This window comes from Malurus melanocephalus, unplaced genomic scaffold (genome assembly GCF_030028575.1).
Source record: "Malurus melanocephalus ecotype Western Australia unplaced genomic scaffold, MMel_1.1 scaffold_254, whole genome shotgun sequence".
Classification (NCBI taxonomy): Eukaryota; Metazoa; Chordata; class Aves; order Passeriformes; family Maluridae; genus Malurus; species Malurus melanocephalus.
This window is the reverse complement of record NW_026623486.1, coordinates 633,593-650,776: the sequence shown is the minus strand read 5'-3', so window position 1 is coordinate 650,776 and position 17,184 is coordinate 633,593. Positions and strand designations below refer to the sequence as shown.

The 17,184-nt window shown below is 39.3% G+C and overlaps 1 protein-coding gene across 1 annotated transcript in view; it reads left to right on the top strand.

The window, feature by feature from the left end:
• Positions 1-87: 87 nt before the first annotated feature.
• Positions 88-17,184, top strand: part of LONP2 (lon peptidase 2, peroxisomal) — a 34,549-nt gene continuing 17,452 nt past the window's right edge. The window contains exons 1-8 of the mRNA XM_057375656.1: positions 88-392; positions 1,274-1,508; positions 2,188-2,319; positions 3,098-3,220; positions 4,028-4,188; positions 4,394-4,488; positions 5,661-5,919; positions 11,433-11,574. Coding sequence (XP_057231639.1) covers positions 160-392; positions 1,274-1,508; positions 2,188-2,319; positions 3,098-3,220; positions 4,028-4,188; positions 4,394-4,488; positions 5,661-5,919; positions 11,433-11,574 — 1,380 coding nt within the window. The 5' untranslated portion in view covers positions 88-159. The remainder of the gene's footprint in view (positions 393-1,273; positions 1,509-2,187; positions 2,320-3,097; positions 3,221-4,027; positions 4,189-4,393; positions 4,489-5,660; positions 5,920-11,432; positions 11,575-17,184) is intronic.

The following is a 17,184-nucleotide window of genomic DNA, read 5'->3' as shown; positions in this document are numbered from 1 at the left end:
GCGGGGCGGGGCGGGGCGGGGCGCGCGGCCGGTCCCTGCCGGGTGCCCGTAGCGGGCGGGGCCGTGCGCTGTGAGGGGCCGTGCGCTGTGAGGGGCCGGGCTGCCCTGGCGGCGGGGCCGGCGTGAGGGACGCGGGGCAGGACCGGGGGCACGGGAGCCATGGCGGCGGGCAGCGCTATCCAGATCCCCACCCGGCTGCCGCTGCTTCTCACGCACGAGAGCGTGCTGCTGCCCGGCTCCACCATGCGCACCAGCGTGGACTCGCCGCGCAACATGCAGCTGGTGCGCAGCCGGCTGCTGAAGGGCACCTCGCTGCGGAGCACCATCATCGGCGTCATCCCCAACACCAGCGACCCCACCTCCGACTGCGATGACCTACCCAACCTGCACAGGTGCGGCCCTGCCCGGCCCCCCCTGCCGCCCCCGGGGCCTGTGGGCCCCCCGGAGCCCGGCCCGGCCTCCCCGGCCGAGGCTCGCCATGGGGTCACCCCGCGGGGCCATCGGCTCCGCCGCCCTCAGGAAACGCCTGTGCCCTCCGACAGCCCTGACTGCTGCACCGGCACAGCGGGCGAGGTGCCGGGACGGGCTGGCAGGCGGCCGGAGGGGAAGTTTGAAGAGACTAAGGTGGTGGTGCAAAATAAGACGAAAGAACGCTGCTCTAGGGCTGTCGCAACTRTAAACCATAGCATTTTTCACCTGATAGGTAACACGCATATTGACTTAGTTCACATACGATGAAAACAAATTGCGTTTCTGTGCGGTGAAGCATGAGTGAAACTAACATAGTGTAACCCTTACCCTCGAAACTTTATCGGGTCTGTGGACTTAGTAAGATTTTGCAAGAAAATTACTTCTGTTTTGAATCTGCTTGAGTAAGTGTGGTGATCTAAAACGTTTGTTCTGTACAAGGCTAGGAATTTCAGTGAAGAGCTATAGTTTACAAACACATTTCTCAATGCATATTGTTTAAGCAGAAATGGCAGTGTGCCTGTCTATAGCAAGATCCATTACTGATGAAGGAATTACGTAAGTTACTGAATTGCATGACTGTATTATAATATKTTAGGTTTTCAGTTAACTCATTCATGTTCAGGTTTTAAAGTATGGTTTTGTACTGTGTTACAAAGGAAGTTGGATAATTTGATTGCATTTCACGATAAGAACTATGACCCAGCAGGGTCTTGCAACCTGTAGCTTGATTACTTCTGATAAGGGGCACATAAACTGTTTTGTGGAGGGTGACAAATAATACAAGGATTTTGTCTGTTTTTAGGATTGGCACTGCTGCCTTGGCAGTTCAGGTGGTTGGTAGCAACTGGCCCAAGCCCCATTACACACTGCTGGTGACGGGACTGTGCCGGTTCCAGATCCTGCAGCTGCTGAAGGAGAAGCCGTATCCTGTTGCTGAAGTGCAGCAGTTAGATCGACTCGAGCARTTCACTAATGGCCATAAATCTGAGGAGGAGCTTGGAGAGCTGTCAGAACARTTCTACAAGTATGCAGTACAGGTAACTTGTTTTATTCTTGTGGATTGTGTAATGTGTGTATGCTTGGGCTCTTTGCTTGTTTCCTGTCTGCCCTTCTGTTTCTCCAGTTCCTGTATTTTTCAGGGGCTTAGTCAAATTTCAGTGTTTCTGTTACAAAGTAAATGTTAGTGTTACAGCTTGAGCTTTTTGTACCAAGTTCCAGGGTGTCTAAAGCTCACTGCAGCTGARTAACTGCTTGTGTTGGTGCTGTGATAAATTGGTGTTCCATATATACCAATACCATAAATGCATTCTAGTGTAAGATTTGACTAACTTTTCTARGATTTTATAGAAGTGTGAGAAAATACATACCATGGAAGTATAAAAAATTGGAATAATTTAAAGGATGTATAGAAAAAGAGTCATAAGGAAATTTTTAATCTGGGTCTGTGGGGGGAAATAAGAGATGTATGTATTGAAAAAAATGATGCAAATAATAATGATATTTTTGAAGTTCTCAGACAAGCAGAAAGCTCAAAGTTTTGATACTCTTTGCTGAGTTAGTGCGTCATTGTGAACTTCTTGTGAACTTATTTCAGAGGCTTTTTGGCAAACTACCGAGACATGCTTCACACGGAAAGATACAGTGGTATCATTCATTAATGTTGTTCCTTGTGTGTCATTAATGTTGTTCATTAATGTTGTTCCTTGTGTGTTGTAGCTGGTTGAGATGCTGGATATGTCAGTACCTGCAGTCGCAAAGCTCCGGCGTCTCCTGGACAATCTGCCTAGGGAAGCTCTGCCAGATATACTGACCTCTATCATCCGAACAACCAACCAGGAGAAGCTGCAGGTATTACGTTTTTTTCAGCTTTTTTTTTTGTGCTAGTTAGGTGTTGCTATCTTTTCAGAGTCAGTARCTTTTAGATAATTTTGGAATTGCTTACACCTGTGACTGTAGAGGGATAATACTGTGCCAGCAGGGACTTGAARGGAAGGTGTGTTCTGTAGCTGAATATCTTGCTGGAGGACAGTACGTTACTTATTAATGTGTCATTTTTTTATTAGAGGTTCTAAAAGGAAGAGCAGCCAGTAGAAGCTGTGGAAATACGGAAGAGAGAATTCTACCCATTTCCACATATTTACTTGATTTAGTATGGAAAATGGAATTGTGTGTAGGATTTTAAAAATGCAAAATAAACAAAAAAAAATCTCTAAACAAAAACTTTAAGGAGCAAGGTTGTTTTTTTTTTTTCCTGGGTGACCCAAGAAGATCATGCTGTAACTTTCTTAACATCTCTTAACAGGACCCTCTCTTTCCTGAGGCCCAGTAATTGAAAAATAGAATCTTGATAGATATTTGCCAAATTAAAATGCAGCTGTAATATTAAGATGCTTTAAAAYTAGACAGGATAAGAGACTTTTTCTCTAGTTTGAAGTGCTTTATAGTATAGGCCTTGAGGGTTGATTTTGTGTACTGTGTTCTTGCTTTTCTTGCTRCCTGTTTTCCTAAATCCATCTGTTCTATACCTCTGCTCACAAGACAGTAGCAGTGCCTCCATGTTCCCYGCTCCCAAAGAGAACATTCATCAGTGTGAACTTGTTGGCTGCTTACRATTCCTTGCTTTTAGATTTTAGATGCTGTTAGGCTGGAAGAACGGTTCAAGATGACCATCCCATTGCTTGTTAGACAGATTGAAGGCCTGAAGCTGCTTCAAAAAACAAGAAAGCCCAAACAGGATGATGATAAAAGGGTATGGAGCTTTACATTTACGATACTTAAACATTCTAAATAAGTACTAAAATGCACTTTTTAAACAGGTTAATGAACATGCATGATTTTAATCTGTGCACTTCTAATGTATCGCCATAGTGTGTGATCATAGTTTCCAAGTCTGTAGTTTCAAAGATCACCCAGCTGGCACCTTTGGCTGTGTAGATATGCAAAAGACAAAATATTTGTTTACAACTGCTGAGGCTTTAATTTTTTTAAATTTATTTTATTTTAATCTGAGCACTTTGTGACATTGAATGAATGCTCAGATTCCTCTGAAGACTTGGTTCATGTACATGTTATGCAGTGAGTTTTGGCCTGTGCAGTGAAAGGTGTTGCTGATGGCATTGCAGATGAATAGCAGCATTTGAATTACAAATAAAGAATGTGTTGTAAAATGGAGCTTGTTCATTTTTGCTGCATCTAACTGCACTTACATGGTTTAGTAAAAGGGAAGTCATTGAGAAATGAACCTGTTTTGTAAAGCTGAAGTTTATTCTGCTTGATATAATGAGTCGCAGTGCTTGGAGTATCACAAATAGTTCCTTTCAGTTTCGTTCCTGTTTTCTGTTGTTTGCTAGCTTATGATTAACTTAGGAAATACATAAAGGACTGCGACTTTTTAAAGTAGCATCAGTAACACTTTTTGAAGTTTATTTCTGGAATTAAAACGTTCTGAATTTTTCTGTGCACCTTACCTGTAATGATATTCATTCTAAGCTCAAGTACATAGCTTATTTAAAAAACAAGACCTGGTGCAATTCTGTGGCTTGTGTCCATTGCACAGGTTGTTGCTATTCGTCCTGTTAGAAGAATCACTCATGGAAGCATTACAGAAGATGAGGAGGAGGAGGAAGATCATGATGATGTTGTCATGCTAGAAAAAAAGATTAGAACATCCAGTATGTCAGAACAAGCTCTTAAAGTTTGTCTTAAAGAAATAAAAAGGTAGGAGGCTTTTAATTGGTGTTTTCTTTTAAATTTTAAAACAAACCTTGCAGACCTCTTCCTATTTGATATATGTTTGTGTTAGTTGTGTTTTGAAATTATTTTAAATCTCAGCTTTGTTCAGTTGCTGCCTCGTGGTRGACTAGAGCCTTTCTTTGTATTTAATTTGTGGTTGGCCTTTTGAATTCAGTACTTACATTTCCAGGTTAAAGAAGATGCCTCAGTCAATGCCAGAATATGCTTTAACGAGGAATTACYTGGAACTGATGGTAGAATTGCCATGGAACAAGAGTACTAAAGGTAAATCTTTCTGTAACTGGTGATGCTCTTGCACAGACATTTCAGGACAAGTAACTAACATGTAAACATTATTACTTAGTGCATTACTTAGTGCATGTCATAGATATGCTACTCTAAACCATGTAAACTACTGGACTGCAGTGAGAGCTGTGCACTGAATAGCCCGAATTGAGTTACAATTTGTGTAGGTATGTATCAAAAATAATAAAGAAATGAGCATCTAAGTATTTTTTATATTTCAGACAAAAAAACTTTTGGACATTTCTGTAACATTAGTCTTCCTGAAGAAGATTGTGGTTTATCTAAAGTAAATCAAGTTTGGTAAGAAACAAAGGGATAAAAAAGCACAATTGCAATTTAAATAATTACAACGTGAGGTGCAGTGGGAAAACTGATTCTCATGTCTGCTTTGTACCGCGGTTTTCAAAGTTGTGAATAGAGGGTGATACTTTGAGGGAARAGTACAAACCCAGACACGAAAAACAGACATGTCTTAGTGACCTCCACAAGCAGTTAAATTGGGCAGAATGACTTTCCACAAGGTGGACTTAGCACACCTRCAGAAATGCCTGTCCATCTCTAGCTGCCTTCTGGTATTTGTAGTGATGAATTGTTGCTGATTGGAAATAGAGCCCTGGCTGTTTACAAATACTTCCGTAAGTATTTTCTTTAATCATTAAATTGGAAAAAGCTCTGCCTACAGATACTTTGCAGAATCCCCAAATGAGTAAAGTGTTTTACAGTCACATGGTTTTTTTGRTGAAAGTTGCTCTTTGATCTTTTACAATTATGCCGTGTCGTATGAAGTTTGAAGTTTTTACGCAAAGCAAAGTTTGTGAGTGGTGTGATTCATGTGATTGCTATTTTGAACTTGGTGGCTACACTGAATACAAACACCCAGGAGTATAAAAAGGAGAAAATCATGATAATTATTTTAGCCTTGGATGTCATCACTGCTGTGTCATTATCAGTATTATAAACTGCCTAGTTTATATCTAATTTCCTTATTAAAAAAGAATCATAATACCTTTGTTTTAGAAAAGCATTGTCTGAAATGAGTGTGTGTGTGTGTTGGTGGATTGCCCTGCTGAAGGTGTTTATTGCTACTGTGGAATGAATAATTTCCATTTTGAAGGTGAATATGCTGATCTCTTTGCTGTTGTGGATGACAGATCGCCTAGAAATCCGTGCAGCTCGGATTGTTCTGGATAATGACCATTATGCCATGGACAAGTTGAAGAAGAGAGTTTTGGAGTACTTGGCTGTGCGACAGCTTAAAAACAACCTCAAGGGACCCATTCTTTGTTTTGTGGGACCCCCAGGAGTTGGTAAAACCAGTGTTGGAAGATCAATTGCAAAGACTTTGGGTCGAGAATTCCACAGAATTGCTTTAGGAGGAGTCTGTGATCAGTCTGACATTCGAGGTCACAGGTAATCACTTTTTCATTTCCTAATTGCAATTTTTAATCTACAAGAATGTATTGATCATTTTCACTGTTCAAGTAATACRGAAAAATTATTTGAAACAATAGTAGGTATTTGTTAGTTTTTCTTGGTATTCGGTGGTGTTACTTGGGAGAGAATTTGAGTGGGAATGGATGTTTAGTGTTGACGTACAGTCTTTATTCTTTCTTTGTACTGCGGCCCTTTGTTGTCTTAGGGAATGGATTTCATCTTTAGTCATTTTAGCACTTCGAAGTGAAATTCAGTAGAAAGTCTAATGCAAGCTCTTGATTTTTCTACTTTTTAAGAGAATGTAAAGATTTAATTATTCAGTATAAAATGTGGCAATACATTCCTTTATAACCATATTTGCTGCTAAAACAGGAGGAGGAACATGGAGTGGTACATAAAAGTTGCTGAAGGATGGCTGTGKACTTATGTGTGCACTGTTTTCCCATTTCAGAAAGACCTGGCTGTTTTCAAAGTAGATTTTTTTGGTTGATCTTCCTTAGGACTGTTTTTGATGTTGCATCTCTTTCTTTGCATMTCTTTCTGCATYTACTKCTTAGTCTTTTAACCCCTTGGTTTGTATTAGTCCATTCCTTATTCCTTGCGATTGGTTTGTATTAGTCCATTCCTCATTCCAAGCATAATGAATGGGTGGTAGAGATAGGTAACTGCCAAGTGTCAGTGCAGCACTTTTCCTTCCATTAAACATATTTTATGCTTATTGCATGCAGTGTAGGAAATTTGGAATAATGAATTTTAGTCAGGTTTTCTTTTAAGTCATGTTATCGAATAAAATTTCTCCTTACAACAGTAGGTGAATATTGTGAATTAAAGCTCTCAGTGATTTTTTTACGCCATTTAGCAGTTAATTTTGCCCAGTGGCTATGAAGCTACTCTCAATCAATAGAATAYGCCTCAAATAGAGTGTCCTAAAAGCAACTTAAAACATGACTAACTAAACAACATGTGCTATTCGAAGTGAAGCCACTAGAGGCTGTGGAATACTCAGCATTTGGACACAAGGAAGTTTTCCAGGGCAGAGCAGGACTGAAGCCTTTGTAACAGGGACACCTCATCGTGAACTTGACATTATTTATAAGTCAAACTTTCTATATTGTCATTTGACCTCACTAACTGTCATTCGAGTCCAGACAGGCAGAGTTATGTGAGATACCWGAATTTAAAAGCTTTTTAGAGGCTATTTGTGGCTGTCACAGATTTTTTCAGGGCATTATTAAATTATTAATTCATGTTAGTGGGTAACCATTATTAATTTCATATTAAAAAGTATTTGAAATTAGCCATTGWGAAATATTTGGTAAGAGACTTTATTTTTCACTGGCAAAAGAAAATGTAATCTAGAATTAGCAAGAAAATTGTGTTGTTATTCCTCAACAAGCAAGTGTATTGTTTAAAAATGAACTTTAGAGTATCTGGCACCAGCAGTCCTTTGTAACTGACTGGTTTTCCAAATTTTTTGTAGCTAAAATCAAAGCCACCTGTTGCATACTGGTTTTTAAATTCTGCTTTGGTTTGTTTTCCTGCTTCTCAGAGTAAGATTTAATCAGATAAGAACTATAGCTTTTCTGTTGAACTCTGTAATGTCCTTTTGTGTGAATAAATTCTTCAAGTTACTCTCAGTCAGGTGGATCCATGTTGTGCACCTTCTGACAGTCAGAGGGATGTGGTCTAGAAGGGGAGGAGACAGACTGTTTTCTGAGTTTTGCGATTTAGTTGGCTGWTTTTCTAACATTGCACCTTTAGAAGACATTGTTTTTCTCCTAGAAGTTCCTTATTAGGCTTTAGGGCTGAAGTTAAGGATTCCATTAACATTGCTGAAGAACAGTGCTGTATGTACTTACTGATGTTCTGAACATGTAGCAAAATGTACTGAATGTACTAGAATGTTCAAAAGGAGCTGTTTTAGTTTGACTTGCAAGCAAACAGTGCCTGAAATAGCACTCACTTGGGCCAGACTGAGAGATTCAGAAACAACTCTTGGAGAGCAGAAGGGTGGGGTGTTTCAGTAGTTGGGCTGTTCTACCTTATCTGTAAATGGGGCAACTGAGAACACCCAGGTTTGGCCATTTCACTGGGGATCATGTGCCTGCACCTGGRGTTTGGGAATCCTGTTTTGATTGGGTGATCAGTAGCAAGTACTGTTCTGCATTCCCAATATGAAATCACCCTCTTGYTCCAAAACCAGAGCTCCTTTATCAGACATCCTTCAGCTGTTGTCTGCATTTACCACTCTTCTACACCATATATTAAAGTGTGCTGGGTTACATTTGTTATTTACTTGTATTAAAAAAAAATAAACCCTGCAAACCACTCTGAAGGATGACTTAGAAGTTTTYTCCAAGAAGCTCATTGCATTTAAAATCTCCTCAGTATTGATATTTTAATGTTACACAGGAGCTATATGATCTGTTTTGTGTTTTTCTATTTCTGAAAAGGAAAGATGTAACTGTGCCATTTATTTATARTGGTGCTGGTGAGGTAAGTGTGAARCTCTTCTTTCTCACCTTCATGTGAACCACTCCTATATTACCGTTGCTTTTCAGTTTCTAGAAGTTAGGACAATAAACTTCTGATTTAGGCCTTTGCTGAAGACTTGTTCAGGTGCACCTGTTTGAGGAGAGGTGGGATTCTTCACCAGTACAGCTGTGCTGGCAGAACTTCCCTGCGATGATTCCTCACAGTACAGCTGTGCAAACAAAAAAAAAAGGCTGTGACCTTGTGACAGCGAGTTCAGAAACAGTGGTGTTACCTTTGTTGTCCTTTTCTACCCCGGCAGTTAAAAACAATTTAAAACTGTTKGTCTTGAGATCACAATGAAGAAAGTGAGTCCTGTTTCTTTCTTTCACTAGTACTAGCACTGCTTTAAGGGTGTTCCAGTCTCTATCCTTTCCCAGTTCACACTGGGAGAACTAAGAAGGTTASATTTTAGAAGGTTAGATTTTCCAGCAGTTGTCTTTGCATTTTCTAGGATAAACAGTGCCTGTGACATACTGTACAACTCTATTTTGTTTAAAGCTACTTTTTCACTGATATAAAAATACGTGAAAAGATTACTCAGTTGCAGGCCTTTTCTGGCTTGAGTTCTCAAGGKTTTTTTTAAAGTGTTGCTACCCAAGTGAGATAACCAGGAAACTTGCTCTGTACTTCCTGTTTTGAGTGGGGAGCAGCTGACTCTCCTCTGGGTTTAATGCAAGGAAAGAAGCTGCATCAAAAAATGAGCAAAGCTRTATTGTAGCATCAAAAATGCTAATGTAGGATATTGTGCTTCCTCCTATCAACCTTAGTAAAAACAATGAAATAAACATCACATTCAGTGGTAGTGTTCCCAAACAGTAGTATTTAGTTTCACAAGGGACAAGGCAAAGGTTAGCAGCCAGACAGATAAATGGCTTATCTGTTTGTAATTTTAATATATTCTGGCTGGCTTTAGATGTAAATACCTTCAGGGCCTGTCTTAATAAGGATTCTTTTGTTGAGAAGTGTTCCATAATAACTTTGGAGATCTCAAGTATTTGATAAATAGTATAATAAAATAGGTTTTGGTCCATCTCTAGTAAATGAAGAGGTATCACAAATTTAAACTGTTACATCTGTTTGCTTTCATTTCATTTATAAACCAGTCTCTTTCTTCAAACTAGATGGAACATGTATAGCTCAAAAAAGGATTAGGTAAAACTTTGTGTATCTAAGACCACAAACATACAGTAGAAAACTGTAATGTCTTTAAACATGCACTTGAAAATAATGTATCAAACAAGAACAAAGAATGTTTAATGTTTACCTAATTATTTACCTGATTATGTTATYCTATTACTGGCATAAACAGAATATTGAAACAGTTGGGCTGCATTGTCTCTGAAGCATATAAAATTATTCTCTAGTGCAGTGAGCATCTTGTGGTAAAAACAACCCAGAGAAGAGCAAAACTACCACCACCAAACAAAGCCAAAGCCACAAAAAGAAAGAAAACCCAAACCCATAAATGAAAAAACCTCAAACCCTGAAAAAAACCAAAGAAATGGTCAATTGCTACACTGATAAATTTGTTTGCACTGGTAAATGATTCACTTCTGTGAACTTCAGCTCTGATTCAGTCTCCTAATTTTGTGATTGCATTTTGTAGAATGCTTTCCCTGTTTTGGCAGGGCTGTGGGTGTGCAGATGGAGAAGGAGGGGACAGGCTGGCTGTGTAATAGCTCCCCCATGCAGAGTCCTGATCTGTAATGAATGTTACACAGCACAGCCCTYAGTCAGGGCAATCCACTCCCTTGCTGCACATTAAGGCTACACAAAAGCACTGAAGTGAGAAACTATTGCCTGCTGGCCGCTGCAATCTTTAGCAGCTGCCWCTGGAARGTGGCAACARACAAACTTAATTTCTCTTGCATTGCTGGCTATTTAGAAGAYCCTAAAACCTTTTATTTTTTCTCACAGCTCGAATTGAAYACRGTTRCTGCAATTTGTTTCCTTGYTTCTMRTAACACTGCTGTTGGSTTTGGATTGTGCTGTTGTTGTTTTYTGGGGGGKTTTAATATATTTCAAGTCATYWYTAGTATCTTTTGAAATTAGTCCCGTGATATTTTTGGTTTCATCTTTGTAAATGTCATGCTGTTTATTTTGGACTGTAGTAAACCAGATCACATGGCGAAGCAGGCCTTTTCTGCTTATCTTCTTTGTGAGGGTCATGAGCTAGAAACTGTAATTCACTTAATGGATCTCTTTCTTCTCAGAATTTCATACTCTTAATTACAGTATTTCAAGTAGTTATGGCACAAGCAGAATAGAGTGATTAATGCAGCAAACAAGAGATATTATACACCTGTAAAATGCAGTTGTGCTCTGTGTGTGTTGCAGAAAAAAAGTTTTACCCAAATTGCTGAATAAATTCCAACTTGTCATTTTTTGTTTCATTGCCGTGTATAGCTTTTAATTTTATATGGAAATGACATAGTAAATACAGTTATTTTTGGTGGGTATTTATCAAAGCATGCTGTCTGGTCTGGGGACMTTGACAGTTTGGCATCATTGGAATTTTGCCCTCTTTTGTAATATGCTGTGTGACTCTGTTGTGATGACAAAATTCCAGTCTTGTAGTTATGAAAATGTTTTTATTAATGAGGCTCCTAAATCTGCTTTTGCTTGTTCTTACAGTACAGGGATGCTGGTRTTGGAACATGTAAGATGTCCACAAGCCATAAAGTTTGGATATTCTTTAATGTATACAAATATGCATTATGTAGTGTATATGATCTTTCCAGACCCTTGTGACTCATATTTTCATCTGCTGCTATAATTGCTYGTATATTTTTATCAACTAGTTCCACAAATTTTTGCAAAAAAAAAAAAAGCAAGAATTGTTGCAATGCGCCTTGTTCTTCTATGTTCCCTGGAGTTTTATTTGTGATATTTGTAATGTTCCTCCTSCTGTTACCATGTCATCACCCTCTTTCTGCACACCCGTTTCTTTCCAGGCGCACCTACGTGGGCAGCATGCCTGGCAGGATCATCAATGGGCTGAAGACTGTGGGGGTGAACAATCCCGTTTTCCTCTTGGATGAGGTGGATAAACTGGCAAAGAGCTTGCAGGGGGATCCTGCAGCAGCCTTGCTTGAGGTAAGAGATGTTRAACTGCAAGCATTGTTTCATTTTAAAAGGAATTAAACTGGACTCGGAAGATTCACTGGACAAAAAGCCTGGCAGTGCTGTCTTTGCTGTTAAATATCAGCTACTGAGTTCTGACATGGATGGGTTTCTCTCAATTGCTTGGGCACAATGCAAATGCTGTTACCTAGTGTGCTAAGATACAAACCTCAGTGAGCTGGGCTTGAACATAAGGATAGATTTTGTGCTGTTTTATGTATTTAAATACTATTCAAGCCCTAAACATCACTTATTTAGGGGACTTCAAGACATTGATTTTTTTAATGATCAAATGTTGTTAGCTAAAGAAACACGGCAGAGCATCAAGACAGTAACTAAATTTCAAGTTTTCCCTTTCATTCTTGAAACAACTTTAATATATTTTTTAAGTTCTTGATGGTACCAACTTGTATTGAAGCTAAGCATTTTACCTGGAGCATCATATGGACTAGCTGCATGTACTTTTAGTAGCATTTCTTTAATTAGCGTTGTAAATAACTCTCTGAACTTAGATTTTTCATGTAAGTCACAGATCCCCACTCCTTCACTGATTATGGTGTGATGAAGGTTAGGCTGATTATGRTGTGATGAGTGTTAGCTTTCCATGAGAGTCAGGTTTCCATGAGTGCATTTTTTTCTGAAATTCTGGCACTCAGACTAAGATGTAAATGAATCTAATTTTGAAGCACATATTGCTGTTACTTTATCACAAAGGTTTTATAATTATCAAAGTTGATTTGCTTAAAGACACAAATAAGACTTGGAAAATACAATTAAGGACTTCAGTGAATGAGATACTATTGGAATATTTTGTAAATCCCATCAAATGTTGAGCTGTTATTAATTAGGTTAGTTAGGCTTTGAGGAGGTTAAAACTGGAATGATCATGAAGATGAATTGAGACCTGTGCCTTGCAAGTTTCATGTGTCATGTAGCAGACAGCAGTAACAAATTGTCAGAACCTTCTTCCTSATTTCCATTTTCTGGAGTGTGAATATCCCAGTACATTTTCTTCCTCTGACTTGTGCATATTCAGTGCTTTTATTCTAGGAGGTGCTGGAGAGAGGAAGGAGCACCTCCTCAGCTGTGGGGAGGAGACAAAGCCYTGCCCTGAGCAGAAGGCTCTGTCTGTCCATCCTCCTGCACCAGCACCGATGGCAAAGGAGAGAGTGGAGTGAGGGAGGTGCTGGCACAGCAGGGCTGAGGTGCTCGAGGCTGCCAGGGCAGATGCAGCACTAATGCACTTCATGGTTTTAGTATTGTGCACGCTCAGAAATTCCTTGTGCTGCTGTATTTGCACACTCTGCCTTCTCTTTTGTGTTCTCTGTGGCCATCAGGACTGCCTTGCTCCCACTGGTACAGCTGCACTGATTCTGTCATGGTTCTGTCAAAAGGAGGGGCATGAATAAAAAATACCTACATATTTGAGCTAGCCTGGCTTGCTTTCACAGAAGTGATTTAGAACATAAACCTCGAAGCAGCTCAGTTGTCAGGCTTGAGGTGTGGTAACTTTGGTCGGTGGGGTGGAATTGGTTCYGATAGTATTTGCCTACAGAGTCATTCTAACAACTCTCTTGACTGACAGTGCTTATTGCAGCAATTTAAATATGAAAAAAGCTACTTAAATTAAGGTGTCATGAGCTCATCTAGATGCTGTATGACATTCTGCAAATGAAGTGTCAATTGACTTTCTACAAACGTCATTATTTTCTTCCTGCTAGATAGTGTAAAATTACTGTTTTGACAAGGCCAACGAGTTCTTTGAAAATCAGTGTATGAACAGGCTGCGGTTTGAGAGCTCTGTTTTGAYCTTTGCATGTTAACATGAACTACTAGTAATTTAAATGTGCTGGAAAATAGCATGGCTTCACTTCTTCAGTTTTTAAAAATGACAGTTATGGTCCTTTACCCGTGCATTTCTCAGGTGTGTAGTACACTTTTCTAGGGTGCATGAAGAGCCTCGAAGTGCAAAGAAAACAAGCAGGGAAGTGTAATAAATACAAGCATTTTCCTTGTATTAGTCACCTGTGGGATTTTATTTACACTTTGCTGCTAATGTGATGCTCTCTGTTTCTGAATTTGCTGATATCTCTCCTGTCATTTGTCTTCTAGATATTTGAACTAAGCTGTCCTAATTCTAGTTAATGCATGGATAAAAATACCTGAACATCAAATTTTGCTTCTTAGCTGGCTGTTGTTTGTTATGACAAACAATGATTTGGCATTTCTTGGAAAGTGTTCCAATCATGAATCTAGTTCTGTATATTAATATTGTTACCATTATTCAACCTTTGCTGGGTTTTATAATTTTTTTTTCATTCCCTGTTCTGCAGTAGAGAACAATTGTGTTCTTCTATCATGTCAAGTTTCTGAGGGCAAACAAACTCAATTAATGCTTTTTAATTAGCTGTGCTTGAATTCTGGATATTTAGTTGCTGCTTTGAGATGTTTCTATTTTCCATTTTTTAAACCACATTCTCAGTGATAYTCAGCTCTGCTCCTGCCTCGGATTTTTCCAGCTGAGGCTCATAAAGTTCCCTTCCCACTGTCTGTCTGAGCTGCAGGCTTTATGTAAGCCCTGCTAATTGACCATTAGTTGCATCTGGAGAAGTAATTGCTCTATTAACCATGGCTGGGCTGCTCCCCTGCCAGATCTCTGTATCACTCTAYTGCTGCCTAAACGTCCTGAAGCAGGTGCTTTACCTCTTCTAATGGACAACTCATGGCTGGACATAATAGCTTCATTTTCATCTGCTCTCGTGGTTTCCGTTGTTGGAAAGTCCATCTGGAATGAGTAAAGGTGGCTGTTAATGTTGAAGAGCAAACAATAGTCAGTGGTCACCTAACGGCTGGGTTTGCTGTTCACACTGCTGCTTGTCTGCTAAGTGCCATCATTAAGTGTGAAAGGCACATMATTTTTCCTTGTTGTGTAGGGGTGTTAAATTCTTGCTGTCTGCAACAGGGCATGTTCAGGAAGAAAACTGCCATCCCTGTGAGCTTGGGAGCAAAGCTTGGTGCTTTAAARTTGCCGGATATGTGCTTAGTTCTAATGCTTCTGCAGAGCTGTTGCTTCAGCAAGACAGAATGTCTTCCTATTTCCAGTTACTGTTCATTAACAAAGGAATATTTTAGTCTAAATTTAGATGACCTCTGTTAAAAASAGAAGAAAACAGAAATGGATCCAAGTGCCTGATAGTGACTATTTGTATGCAGGRAAATTAGACCAGGAGCATAGCCAGGCAATTAAATGTTCATGGAATTTATTCTGGATTTTGTGGYAATAAAAAGCTATTACAGAGGAGCCTTTGTATGCATGTGAGCTATCTGCCATAAATTAGCCAAGATGTTTTGTGCACTGAATGTTCTTTTTGTACTTCATATTTTTGTATTAATTGAATATCTTTGAAAACTTTTGAACTTGAACGTTAGTGCAGATACCTAACTGAAGAACAGTTCTATTTGCTTGGGGAAATCTGTTTGAAATGCATAGGCARGACATTGGTTTGTATTTTACTCTACAAAATAGTTACCATGACAAAGAATTGAGTGTAGAGGAATTCCAGCCCTTGTAAAAAATCTCAGGTAATTCACATTTTTTAGATATAATCTGAGTTGGTTCAGATTACAGTTTCTTTTGTCTTTGCTGGATAGTATTTTTTACATATGAGTACAGCATCAATATTTTGTGTACCTGTGTAAATAATATTCTACTCACYAGCTTGGCACTTAGTGGGATTCATAGGGATTTCTAGCTGCAGATTAGAAGGAGAAAGWGAGAAACATGGATGAAATAAATGTGACAAAATACCTTTGACAGAAGACCAGTTTGGTCTGTCAGAATACCTTTTTTTCAGCAGCTTTGGAATTAGTTGCAAACACATCAGCTGATAAAYTGGAATTGTGTGGAAATATTGCTATCAGTATTAAAAAAAAAGGGGGAGTACAGTGAATTAGGATTAGCGGTTTAAATCACTTGTGAAAAATTTGCAAGAGTAGACTTTGAATGGGAGACTAGTATTTGGTATAGACCAMCTTGTTTTGGAGACAGTTTATAGATGCTGTGCTGGGATTCCCTGCCTGTTGTTGTGGCTTCCTGTTTTTGGGCTAGACTGTAGGGCTGCACGAGGTAAGGCACATCTCTAACTGATTGAATTATGCATCAGTGGACTTGGCCTTGTTAGGGTACTACAACTCCTTTGCCTCATTGGTAAAGAACTGAGTAAAGGACAGCACTGCTTGCTGAAGAGGGTAAGAAAAGCATTTGAATAGCTTAGAGCCAGTGCACAATGGCATTCACTCAGTTCCAGCTTGAGTTTCAGAATTTAGGCATATGCTTCAGTATGTTTGAAGATTCCATAATTAAGGGGAATRCGTAACTGATATTTTATTGCAGTCGCAATACATTTCCAAATATTGCTCTTAAGTCTGTGCAGTACCTCAAAATAAAACTAGAATTCATTCTGAGTTTTTAGAAACTCTCCTGTGTTTCTGGCATTTTGTAAAAAAAAAGGACTTCTCTAATTTGTTTTGATCATAATTTTGTTCTAAAGATTTTTTCACTTTTCAAAGTCTGAGGGGAATTAGAGAGCAATGAAAATTTGGAATCATTTCTTTTATAACTATTTAAGAAGTCCTCAAATTAAGTTGGTGGGGTTTTTTTTTAATTATTAACACTGTTCTTGGCTATAATTCAAGTTGTGTTTATTCATTTAGGTGTAGGCAGATAAATTATTTTGACAGTGGTGTGCTGTTTCTCAGGAGATGCATGGGTCCCATTATTTGTGACATGAGAATTATTCATGCTGGTGTAGCATTGATCATTCATCATTTGGGAAGAAAAGYGTGGCAGTACTTTAGGGCATGTGAAGCAAAGGGGGTTCACAGGTGATGCAGAAGCCAAAAGTACATTGCTATATACAATGAACTGCCAATTTGTGGCACTGTTAAAAAATCTACAAGACAGCATCTCAGTACCCTCGTGTTCAACATATATATTGAATATCTAACACTCATCTTAAATACACGCAAGTGTTGCATTAGCACACATAAGTAATACTAAAAGCATTAGGGAGATAACACAGTTATTTAAACCCTAGTTCTATTTGTTCAGTGAATTTTTGAGGTTGGTCAGACTGTGTTTTTTTGTACGGCAGTRCTGGCTCAATTTTGTCTCTTATTTTGGGAACAAAAGAAAGTGATTGTATTGGGAAGGCCAGGGCTCACCAAGGTCAAAGCTTGCCCAGGGTGCCATGGGCAATAAGAACTCATACTCCTCCATCGGTAGTAAAAGGCTGGACAAAGCAGAATGAGTGGGGCAGGTGATGSAGTGATGGCAGATAAGGCTGGGATTGTGTTCTTCCCCTTGGTGTCACAGAGATCTCATGGATTGGTGTGAGGGTAAGAAGTAAGCTTAGAGTAAGGAGAGCTGCCAGCAGCAGATCAGGGGTGGAGTCAAGGAGAATTCTCCTTGTTCTGTGGGATTGCAGGCTGCTTTCCAAGGTTGCTGAGTTCCTACAAGGCCACTTGTACCATGTGTCAAAGGTCATGTATATACAGCTTAGTGGAGGTGCTTGATGGCTGGGG